Source organism: Xiphophorus couchianus, chromosome 2, assembly GCF_001444195.1.
Source record: "Xiphophorus couchianus chromosome 2, X_couchianus-1.0, whole genome shotgun sequence".
Classification (NCBI taxonomy): Eukaryota; Metazoa; Chordata; class Actinopteri; order Cyprinodontiformes; family Poeciliidae; genus Xiphophorus; species Xiphophorus couchianus.
In genome coordinates, this window is record NC_040229.1 from 21,641,915 (window position 1) to 21,654,446 (window position 12,532).

Here is a 12,532-nt window from a genome sequence, read left to right on the forward strand (position 1 = left end):
GTTTCGCTGCCATTCCAATTACAGTAAAAGTCATCCGGCGCCATTAAGCCACAAATATTGGCAGTTTATTGCCCAACACTCTCCTGGCATTTGAAGGTCAGGTCATACATTATACTGTGTCTTTTAGGGATGTGTCTGGGATGGGGAGATAAACCCACCACCATTAATTTAATTCTATGCATATTGATGCCTTATTGTTCTTCTTTAATGGACTAATACCTAAGTTACTGCAGTGATTCATCCCCGCCTCAGAAATATCCATTTCATACACCTTAGGATCTGACCCTAAGGTAATTCTCTGAGGTAAATCCAAATCTAATGATCTGTAGTAGCAGCTCTATTTTCTTTCCCACTTTAGTGGGCAAAACCATAATTTTGAACTGAATGGTAGAGCAAGGGAGGGCTGTTTTCTTGACTATTACGATTTACAAAACCGTAAAATAACACCCACGTATTAATTATATTGAGCTCTACTTAATGAGATTGAAAAGTCACAGCTGAAATTGAAAAATCATGCCCTTGAAGTAAAGTCAGTTCTCCCCTTTTTACCCTGTATATGATCACGTGTGTGCGGTGTGCAGTAAAATACGTGTGATTTAATGTCTGCGTACATTAAAAGTGCGTGGGCGTGTGAGAGCGGGAAAGAGACCCTAAACAGTGCCACACCCTTTTTCTCCAGTAACAAACAAACACACACACACACACACACACACAGAGAAAGACAGAAATCCAAACATCTTAATGGAACTCTTTTAGACACACTATATATCTCAATTATTCTGTGGCTTAAATTACGATGACATTACGGGCATGCTGCAAATGCAGAAAACACACATATCTGACCTCATCTTCCAGTGAGGACCTTCCTAAACCCATTTGCCAGCCTTCACGAGAGCCGTAAAACCAACACAAAGCATGAAGACTCCCTCTGCCTCCTTTTTTTTTTCCCCTCCTCTCTCTTCCTTTGGATGGGTGCCATCTTTGTGATTGCCTGGTTCATGCTAACTTAATCAGTTTAAGATTTACTTACAGTGCTGAGGCTCACATTATGTGAGGGGAGTAATTTTAGAGCTTAGATTTATCAACCAAAACTCCAATTACTGCATCATTACAAACCCAAGCCTCTCTCACCTAACACAGAGCATCTAATGAAGTGATGCGTATGAGTTATCCATTTCTTGCTGGATGTGTTCACAGCAGAGGGGGCAGAAAAAGGTAAATAAAAAATAAATAAATAAATTCCTCAAGTGAGCCATGTCTGTTGGGAAAAAAAAGTATGCAGCTGGGCTTGGACAAGTGATTCATTTCATATGGAAATGGGCTTTAAGATTTACAGCCATATATCCCCGTCAATGCAATCTCATTCTCACATATTATTTGCTTACATGGGCATTTGGCAGTTATATTGTAGATATCAAATTCTGTATACAGCAGGGCTTTGGCTCTCCCTCTCCTTACAGTGATGTGAACAATATTTATCCCCATATACAATTCGTGTGTGTGTGTCTGTGTGTTTTTTTCTTTTATGCCACACTAAAATGTTTCGGATCATCAAATATATTTTAATTCCAGACAAAGATAACATACCTTTCTTATAATGATTTCTTCAATAGAGGCAAAAAAGCTATTCAAAGAAACCTGGCCATATGTGAAAAAGTAATTACCCCCTAAACCTAATAACTGGTTGCGCCACCCTTGGCAGTAAAGACTACCATCAAGCATTTGTGATAACTGGCAATGAGTCTTCTCTATAGCAGTGGAGGAATTTAGCACCACTCTTGCTTGCAGCTTCAGTTACATTGGAAGGTTTCAAGCATCAACAGGCTGTTTAAAGACATGTCACAGAATCCTAGTGCAATTTAAGTCCAGTGCGTTCAGAGGTGGACCTGCTGGTGTAGTTTGTGTTATTGTTCTGCAGGATAACTCAACTGTAATTGAGCTTGAGGTCCTGAACCAATTGCTTGCAATTTTCTGAAATGATTTGTCTAATACAACTTTTATCTAAGTTGTATCAGATTGCAAGCGTCCCAGAAAGTTCATTTTCTGTCTCATTAATCCAAATAAAATAGTCTTACCAATCATCTAGATAGTTTTTTTCCTCCTTGGATGCCATCTTTACTCTGTTTCTTTCGTTTGTTGAACCTTGAATGCTGACCTTAATTGAGCAAAGTGAGACCCCTCAGTGCTCACTTTGTTCTGTTATTTTGTTGGGTTTTGGAGTAAATTTGGAAGCTATAACACTCTTCAATGTTTTCTCTTTATTCAGAAGGAAGGTTTTTCCCCGTGGTTCAGATTCTCAATCAGAAATGGCTTTGTAATCCTTTCTAGACTACGTCAATGACTGGACAGTTTCTTTTTAATTAATAAATAACATTCAAACACTGCCTATTGCATTTATTGAGGTCATCTTTGGTTGATGTAAAAATGTCTTTGACTATCTAAAGTATCTAACTGTGACAAACAAACAAAAAACAGAAACAAATGTACAAAGAAGCAAATACTTTTCTACAGCACTTCATATCATAATCAAGCACCTGAAATGCAAAACACAGATACATGTTTGCTGGTTTGGTTTAAGATGAAACAGAGTGAGAGTCGCACACAAGACTAGTGAGGGGAGAAAAAAACAGGGGCACCAGATGTTCTTTGATGTTTATAATAGCATATATTATTAATATTAATTAGACCACATAGTCAATGACGCATTTGGGACGTTTCCAAGTCAATTAAGCCAAATGGCATTCAGGAGACGGCGGAACAATATTTCAAGGCAGGTGTTCAGAACTCCCTGGGTAAATCTTTTTATCTGCATGCTAGGAAAACAAGCATTTTGAGCTTAATTTGAGCCTCATATCTGCAATAATAATTAAAAAGAGGATTAAAAGACAGAAGTGAGGGGAAGATCGAAAAGCCAACAGGTAATCTCTTCAGGCAAACCAGTCAGAGAGGCTCATCTCTGCCTATGATGCAGTTCTCTTACACCAGATTGCAAGTTAAAAGATGCTTTTACTGTTAGCAAACACACAGGATACAGGGAAGTAACTGGAGCAACCAAATGAAATGCGATATTATATGCAGCAGCCCACTTTATCTGTGTTTCTGGCCAAACCACTGCTCATGTTACCATTCACAGTTTTACAGACGCTTATCACTTTAGGCTCTCGTGGCTTACAGTAAGAGCGGCATGAAGGCAGGAAATAAGGAACAAAACACATGTAGGGACAGCGCCATTACATGGTGTCTGCTCACTGACCTTGAGGTTAAGAGCTTTGAATGGGACTAATTAATAACTGTCAGCAGATTTCATATTTTTTAGCCATGTTTTATTCAGATTGTGGATGTAACTGGCCTAATGTAGGTCAGGGGGCTGCAGAATGTAGCTTTTATGAGTTTATCGTTTAAGAAAAAAAAGAGTTATAACTCCTAATCTCAAATTATAATTATAGCTAAAGTGCATTTTAAACTGTGTCCTGATTAGATATTCAGACAAGTCATTTGTAACCATCCCTCCTTTTGAAATCAATGAAAGTAGAATTTCTAATTTAAGATGCTGGGCATTTGCAGTTAAATATCTAAATCTAGAACTGCGTCTGAATGTTTCCAGCAAAGGCAGACTCGCTCACTCTGACAGCCACCACTGTACTATATTTGCTATCCATATTGAGAACATCAATAACTTCATGACCACCATAGGCTGACGATGAATAATGCAGCCAGTAATTCTGAACTAATCAATGTTCCTCAAGCTGAACATCTGGCAGTGGTAATTCTTCCTCGGCATCTCCGTTCTCCTGAATTAGAAAACACTCTCTCCTTCTCCCTTCCTCTTCGTCCAGCCATCAAGACAGACAGGCTTGATCAGTTGCAAGCAACCCCTCCAAAACTCCCCTCCCAACCCCTCTGTCGCTTCACTGAAAAAAACTTATCCTTGTTATTAAACCCTCATCAAGTGGTGCGTGTTCTCCATATGTGTAGGATTTACCTATCTGTCCCACAGCAGACCTGTGCGTTGAGCCAGGGCCAGCACTGTGTGATTGTGTTAATTAATCTGTCATTGTGAGCGCAGGGAGCAGCTGCAGAGGTCTCTGGGATATATTGTCAGAGCTAAACAATGCGGTGCTAAGCCCCCAGAGTGAGTCTACCATTACACAGGACTAAGAAGAGGGAGGAAAGGAGGGGAGGAGGAGGGAGACCAAGAGAGAGAGGGAGAGAGAGAAAGCCTGCCGGATCCATCATTGACTAAAGCAATGACGCCTGACCTTTACAATGAATTAGTTTCCATGCTTAATATTGACTGAAATTAGAGTCTGATACTGAATGTGCCATCCCAGAACTCTGCACACTCAAATCCTCAGCTAGCCAACTATCATAAATGTTTCCGGGAGTGACACCGTATGGTCTCGGAGATATGGGAGAGGAGGGAAAAGTGCAAACAGCGGAGTTTGTATGTGTTTCTTAAAGAGCAACCGGAGAGGGATTTGGCCACAAAACTGCCAAGCATTTACATGTAAATATGCAGCTACCAGTATGTGCGTACAATATGGAAACAAAACATCTAAGGGGATTAGACCTGATCCATTTATCTCTGCTATACGGACATCATTTAAGAGGATACTGGATCAAATCCCACCAGAGCGCATCAGACTCAGATATACATAACAGTTCTACTCCAGCAGGGAGAATAAACAAAATAAAACACACACATTAGTAATGAAAGAAATAAAACAAAGTTTGGTCTCATTTATTTTCTTAACAACACTGTTACAGCAGTAATTTAGCTTCTTGATAACATGTTAGCAGGATGCCATGACAAGAAAGGCATCTACCCATTGAGCCAAATCATCCAAATCACCAGGTGGAAAAGAACACTATCAATAAAAATACCAGGTGGTAGATCAAATCATAAAAATCACTGGGTGGTATATATCAAATCATTAAAAACACCAGATGGCATGCATTAACATCTTGTGCCCCCGTAGGCAAGGGGTGGGGATGTGACAGATATAAAATAGAGAGTACTAATTATCCCCACATTTCAACATGATGCCATTATCTTTAAAAGAAAGACAAAGCCCTTGTGGAAAATAATATCTGTGGTGTGATACTGACCCTGGGCGTCGTTCCTACCTACTCAAAGTGACAGAAAGACTACAGCACATATTTGTAAAAGAAGAAAATTGGAATATTAAGAAAAACAATCGATAAATGGCAATCTAGGCAACTTAAGCAGGGACTCACCAATACATCAGCTAGTAACACAGTTAGCTGAATATCATCTTGATCGGTGAAAACTCAATCATTAACAACTCCAAAATCTGAACGTCAAAAATTTGATTTTTTTTTTTCAAATAACACTCCAAAATGTTAACATTACTTCCAGTCAGAAAAAAAACATGTTAAAAGATTTCTTTAAACCTAATTTTGCCAGGGTTGTGAAAAATTCTGAGCTTAACTATAAATACTATCTAAACTTTCACCACCACTAAAACTACTTAAACACATTTTAATTCTTTATGAAAAGGAAAATCCCCTCTTCATGTTCATCACATTGATTATATTAGGGTCAGCTACATTCACACGAGCGCAACAAACTGTACAAAATCAAGGTGCATTAAAACATATAACTAAAAATGCCATAAAAGACTTGTGGTATGTCTTTACATGAATTTGGATATTTCTTTATTTTTATATTTACCCACTTAATAAATTTTACAAAGAAATCAGAATTGGCTAAAATCAATACCAGAAGGTGAAAACTTTAAAAAAGACAGATATTGGAAATTGTTCATAAAATATTGATTGATGCATCTATCATTAAAACAATACCCTCAACATCACCATTATGAGTAGTGCTCTTTGTCAGACTTATTAACATTTGCTGATTTGTTATGTACCTGTAGGTGTAGAGGAGGATTCTGGTTGATTGTTGATGGGATTCCCTGCCTCTGTGATCATCTCCGCTGGCCCATGGTGACTCATGCTGCCTGGGCTCCCAGGTCTGCTGACAGCCTTAGTATCTGCATCACTGAGACACAGTTTCCCATCATCTACAGAGACGCCCCTCTCAGGCAAATAGGTGGAGCACTGATGCTGCTGCTGCTGCTGCTGATGATGATCTTTTGGCCTGTACATTTGCTGATCAACAGGGAGCCCAGGTGGCATGATCTGCCAACCTGCATAGCTACCACTGCTGTTGAGAGCATCTCGGTTTGAGATGACTTTCTGCAGATACTCCATGCTAGTGGAGCTCAGTTGAGGGTGGAGATGATTTAAGGTCAACAAGGAACTCTCTGTATCTGTCAGCGAACCTGGACCAGAAGAAATCATCCTCCCCAACACCTCTCTGACCTTCATGTCAGTGCCTGCTGTGGCCATCATGTGGTCGTAATCAGGTAAATTTGCTCGCTCAGGCGCCTGGAACCTGTTGTTCATTCTGGAGATGTATTGGGAGTAGATGTTGCTCGGATGGTCCTGAGTCAGATTGTTCATGGTAACAGAGGAGTCGTGATCAGAGAGGATGTTAGTCTTAGCAGCAAGCTTGTTGAGGTGGACTTTCATATGGTTCTTGAGAAACCAGGGCTCTTTGAAGCGACGACCACAAATTTGACAGCAATGCTCAAAAGAGTCTTTGTGTTTTCTCATGTGACCCTTCAGGAACCAGGCCTGGCTGAAGGTCTGGCCACACACCTCACAAGGAAATTCCCCGGCGGGCTTCCCCTTATCACTGGCTCCCACTGACAGCTTCTGTCCTGGGCCTGAATCAGCTGTTATGTGTGTCATTTCAACGTGGCCAATGAGATCCTCCTCTTGTGCAGCAGCAAACTCACACAGAGTGCATTTGTAGGGTTTGTGCAGGATCCTGATGTGACGCTCAAGCTCCTGCTGCTTCCTGAACTTTCCCTTACAGAAGGAGCAGCGGAAGCCAGCGCTTTGGGGCTGGATGGATTCATCTGGGGTCACCTTAGGAGATGTGGCTCGGTGTGGTGGAAGATCTGCTGCTCCAGAGACGTCTGAGAACTGCGATTCTGTTGAAACGGTCTGCAGAAAAGCTGGTGTTTGCTGTTGGCTGATGTTACCAGCTCTCATCTGCCTGTCTCTGAGTATGGCCCTCTCCTCCAGCTCATGAAGCAGCCTGTTCTCCTCCCTGATCCTCCCACGGCCTTTGCCCAGAATGCCTTGCTTGTGTGTACGAAGGTGTATCTTGAGATTGCCCTTCTGTGCTGCCCGGTGGTCGCAGTATGGGCACTTGAAGGGCTTCTCCCCGGTGTGAGTGCGCATGTGGAGAGAGAGGATGCTGTTGAAGCGAAAGCGCTTCCCACACAACGGGCAGGGATACTTCCTGTTCTTGCGGTTGTCATCCTGAGCAGAATTTACCTGTGTGACAATGCTTTGATTGGTGATTCTCAGGAACTGAGACAGCTCCACTCTCCTGTTCATACTGCTGAGTATTCTTGCATCCACAATTTGATTGGCCAGAAGCGCCATCTGGTTCCTAACTGGGTGGGTGGATGGGGTAATGACGCTGTTCGCTCAGGAATTGGGTGGTGTTCCTGTGTTGTCGGTCAGCGGTGCTGGTCTGGTACAGTTCGAATGTCGGCAGTGAAATGATGTCAGTTTGCAATTAATCAGCAGAAACAGGCTCAGAGTTCACGCTGTCCAGATGAAGCATCAGTTTGTTGTTGCTCAGACCTGAAGAGAGAACAAAAGCTAAATCAGCTGCAGCTCCACAACAACATGCACATCATGCAAACACATTACAAAACAAGCACAGAATCACATAAGCAGCCGTGAGAAGTGTCACTGCAGTTACGTGCTGTCAATTTAAAGTGTAAATCTGTACTTCTGCAACTGCTGTATAATGCCAGTGACACACCACAAATAGGTCAGGAAATAGAGCAAAGTAGGTTCTGACACTGCTCATCCTGTCTTAAGTATACCTGTGGTTTTAGATTATTGTTGGAGACTGTAAAAATGCTGATTATGTCTAACCACAAAGGCTTCCTCAACAAATATCTCATCTTTACAAAAGGGTAAGGTAAAAATTTTGTCTAGATCACATTTTTGACACAATGCAAAAGCAGCACAAAGATCAAAGAGGGTCTGACTCTACTTGGCCTTCCTTTGAATTTCACACAAAAAAGTGAAACACTTTTAAGAAAACATGAAAGTAAATCCTCACGGTTCTTTCAAGCTGATCTGTTGCATATTTGTGGAAAGCCCTTTACCAGAATAAGTCCAGCATATTGCAAAGCTATTTATACCTTTGATTTCCTTCCCATTTTGTTATGTTAAATCCATTAACCAGCATGTACTATGTTATGGTACTAGACCAACACAGAGTAGCACAAAGTCTGAAAAGTCTGACATATATATATTCAGCCTCTCTGAGTTAGTAGTTTTTAAAAGCAGATTAAGCTGCAATTACAACTGCTTTGCACATCTACCGACTAAACTTGTTTTGTATTGCTCTCTGCAAATTAGCTCAAGCTCAGCCTGGCTAGATGAAGAGGGTCTATAGATACTTTCTAGTAAATTAGAAATGTACCATTCCATTGTAGCCCTAGTAGTATGTCTAAGGTTGTTATCCTGCTGGAGGGGAATCACCTCCCTGATCATAAGTGTTTAGCAGCTTGTAGCAGTTTTCTTTATCATTGCCATGTTTCACAGCGGTGAAAGCTACGTGTTCAGACTAAAGTGCAATGTAAGTCTTCATTCACAGATAGCAATTTGAATGTTGGCTAAACAACTCAACCAGAGAGCCTAACTTTATATGTTATATTCAACAATTTATGCCTTGTGGCTAACTGCAAATAGGGCTCATTTTGATATTCAATAATTTATGCCTTGTGGCTAACTGCAAATAGGGCTCATTTTGACATTCTTTTAATAATGTTTTTTTTGTCACTTTCACTAATGCCAGATTTGTAGAGTGAATGAATAATGGTTGTTAGATTCTGCCACCTGAGCTGTGGATCTCTGCAGCTCCTCCAGAGCTAAACCAGGCCTCTTGGCTCTCCTTGGCTTGCCTGTCAGTTTGGGTGGAAAGTCACTCCTTATATTTTTGCTTGATGGATTGGACAGTGCTCCATTTAGAGCCTTCACAGAACAAATAGATTTATCTTTAGATTAAATCACACACAAGTGGATTCTACTGATTTCTGAAGGCCTTGACTTGGATTTTACTCAGGCGAATCAGACTAAAGGTGACTGAATACAAACTTTCCCCCACTCTTCAGATTTTATATAAAAAAAACATAATGGGACAAAATATTGAACCATTTAAGAAGTAGTAGTAGTTTTCTATTGCACTGTATCTTATGAGAATAATAAAAATGATAAATATTTCAACATTGCAAAGAAAAGAATCAAATAACAGAGACAGTAAAATATGGATTTTCAAACGGAAAGCCTGCACTTGCCAGTTCCCCCTTTTTTTAAATTCAACTGTGGCAAGAAAACAAAGCTTCAAATTCACGTCGCGCTACAATGGTAGAGGTCACATAGACGAGCCCTGCACAGCTCCAGAGCAGCAGCAAAGGGCACGGAACAAAGGCTGCACTGTCCACTCTGAATTAACACAGGCTTACATCATCCTGGACTGCAACCTCACTCAGTCACGAAAATGATGTACACAACACCACACAGATAAAAAGTTGGCAGGCTGGGAGATATGTTTTGTTCTAGCTGCTTCAAGCTGCAGATAAAAAATTTTAAAAATCATTGCACCCATTAGGAACTGGTTTACTCTTAGGAATTCTGCAGATTGTGTCAAAAAGTGACCAAAGTTTATTTATTTTTCTTTAATTTCCTAACCTGGTAGTCTCATGCCATATTAGAAAGCACAGTTTAGCCTCCTCCCACTTCCCACTCCCTTTCAAGGATTACGGTCATTATAATCATTGTTGCATTTGCCTCTAATAATATCATTATAGAAGTGTAGCCTTGAATGTGTAATATTGCACTCTGTATCTAATTTGGAATCTGCACAGAGTCGATAATAATTGATTAAACTCAGCTTTAAATGACTTTACAAATGCCGTGTATTTTTATATTTTTTTACATCTTTTAACCACTTGGTGCGTTTCGTTTATTAAGAAAAAAACCATTTTCTCAGTTGTGGCACAGAAAGAAAGAGGGAATAAAGCAAAAAAAAAAACTGAGGAAATTATACCCTAAAGAAAAAAAAAACTTTTCCAAACTAGAGTTAATGCAACTAAAGGCTTCCTAAAAATCAGTTTGACCATGAGTCTAAGCCACCTGCTGCTGCATAGCAACCTCAGTGAGACGTGAAAACGTTACACATAAAACCACAGATAAAGAGCTGCCTGCAGCCACGGCTGCTCTGAGAAATGTGTCTGCTCTGTGCTGAGATCAATGTAAGGATATGGGCCTGACCTAATCATATCTGACAGGGAGAAAGTAAGCAAACGACATTAGCATACACTGCATCTACTTCATATTTACAGAGGGGGTATTTCTGATTAACTAAGCAATAACAAGGAGGCCAAAAATGAAGAAAATGCATCACTTCTGAGTGTGGGCCAGGTATTGCAGAAATTGGTGGAGATGTGAGCTGGGCCATTAGGTGTTTTTCTCTGTCAGAGAGGATTAGGCTGTTTTGGTGCAGATTGAGAGGGTGCTTGATTGCTATGAAGCACAGTGTCACAGTAGCGATTCATAGGTGTGGCCGCACATAGACGAAAAAGGAGCAGGTGTGATTTAGCACAGGCAATAAAAGGGGAAACAAAAATGTGGCAGGCACACACACACGCACAGTCAAAGCAGCCAAGAGCGCTGCGCTTTCAGGGTGATTTCAGATAAAGCGATAAATCTGCTTTCACTACAGTCAGGCAAAGAAATCTGTAAAAAAAACAAAAAAAATCACCACTAAAATAGAAATTCAGTGTTTTCACACTTTAGTGTATAATGCATATTGTAAACATAATTTAATTACAATCACACAAGGATTTACACTACTCTCCGAAATTATCTGCACCTTTGATAAAGATGTGTAAAAACCCCAAAACAAATGCTCCCGTTAGCTCAGGTTACAAGTAGTAATAAAATTAGTTACTAAAACTATGCAGACGAAACACAGCTCTATATTAAAATGTCACCAGGTGACTATTAATCCTTTCAAGCACCAAGCAGATGCTTAGGACAAATAAATACGTGGCTGTGCCATAACCTTCTGCAGCTGAATAGAAACAAAAAAAGTTTTCCTTTCACCAAAAGATGAATGATCAAGAGTCAGCACATAGCTTCAACTATTACAGCTAGAAACTAGTGAGCAGCCCACAATCTGGGAATGGTGAAGGACACATATTAGACACATGTAAACAATTACAAAGTTGTCCTTCAGTCACCTGAAGAACATTTTCAAGATTAAAGGGCTAATGTACCAACAAGATCTTGAGAAACTCGTTGATGTGTTTATCTTTGGTCAAATTAATGACTGCAAAAAAATTCAGACAGCTGCAGCTGATCCAGAAATGCTGCTGCTGCTCACATTCTCACTAGAACCAGGAAGAGAGAACACATCTCCAGTTCTAAAGTCCTTATACTGGCTCCCTGTAACTCAGAGAATAGACTTTAAAATACTTCTGTTGGTTTATGAATCACTGAATGGCTTAACACCAAATCCATGATAGTCCTGCTGTTGTGCCAACCTTCCAGACCTCTCAGGTCTTCCGGAACCAGAACCAAACAAGGAGAAGTAGCATTCAGCATCTATGCACCACAAATCTGGAACAAACTTCCAAAAAAATGCAAAACAAGACTAAAAACTCACTTGTTTAGAGTTGCCTTTGACTTTTCAATTTGTTATATCTTTGTTTATTTTGCCAACGTTATGCTTTAATTGTTTTCAGTTTTATTATTTTTAATAATGTGCAGCTCTTTTAATTGTTCTGTTGCGACAGAAATAAAATTGTCTTGCCATTCATATTATCCAGTCATCAGAGCTACAGTTATTGCCATGCTTAACATTTTCTATAAAATAAATGTAGTTTAAGAATATATAATTTCTGTTTCACTTTGTTATAAATATGATGGGACAGAGAGACCTAATTCCCCGAGCCCCTCTTCAAAATTAAAATAAATAAACAATAAATAATTAAGAAAACATTGCTATGAAAATAAGTGTGGGTTTATCTTTAGTCGGAGCTATAATTAAAATGTGCAAAACAATTTGAATTGTAACAAAGAGGCTAGATGAGGACGCAAGCTTATGTTGCCAACACACAAAGTGAGCATAAGGGTAAAGAGAATCAAGACATCTCCAAAACTTACTATTAAAGGACTGCAGCAAAAAAGCTGCAGCTTGAAGTTCATAGACAAACAACCAGAAGCTATGCATATGCTAGCAAGCTGTTTGCTAAGTGGCCAGATCCACAGCAGGAACAACGTTATCACATTTAGAAATTTAGTATTTTCTAAATGTGTCTAAATGTAAATACAGTGTTTAATTTGAATACTTTTGTTTTTAACAAAGTCACCTAACAATATAACTGAAGCCTTTTTTATTTTTATT

At 39.8% G+C, this 12,532-nt stretch overlaps 1 protein-coding gene across 1 annotated transcript in view; it reads right to left on the reverse strand.

The window, feature by feature from the left end:
* The window catches only part of LOC114152835 (zinc finger protein 536-like), a 35,950-nt gene that overhangs the window by 13,667 nt on the left and 9,751 nt on the right, over positions 1–12,532 (reverse strand). The window contains exon 2 of the mRNA XM_028030908.1: positions 5,895–7,529. Within this exon, the coding sequence (XP_027886709.1) occupies positions 5,895–7,529 (1,635 nt within the window). The remainder of the gene's footprint in view (positions 1–5,894; positions 7,530–12,532) is intronic.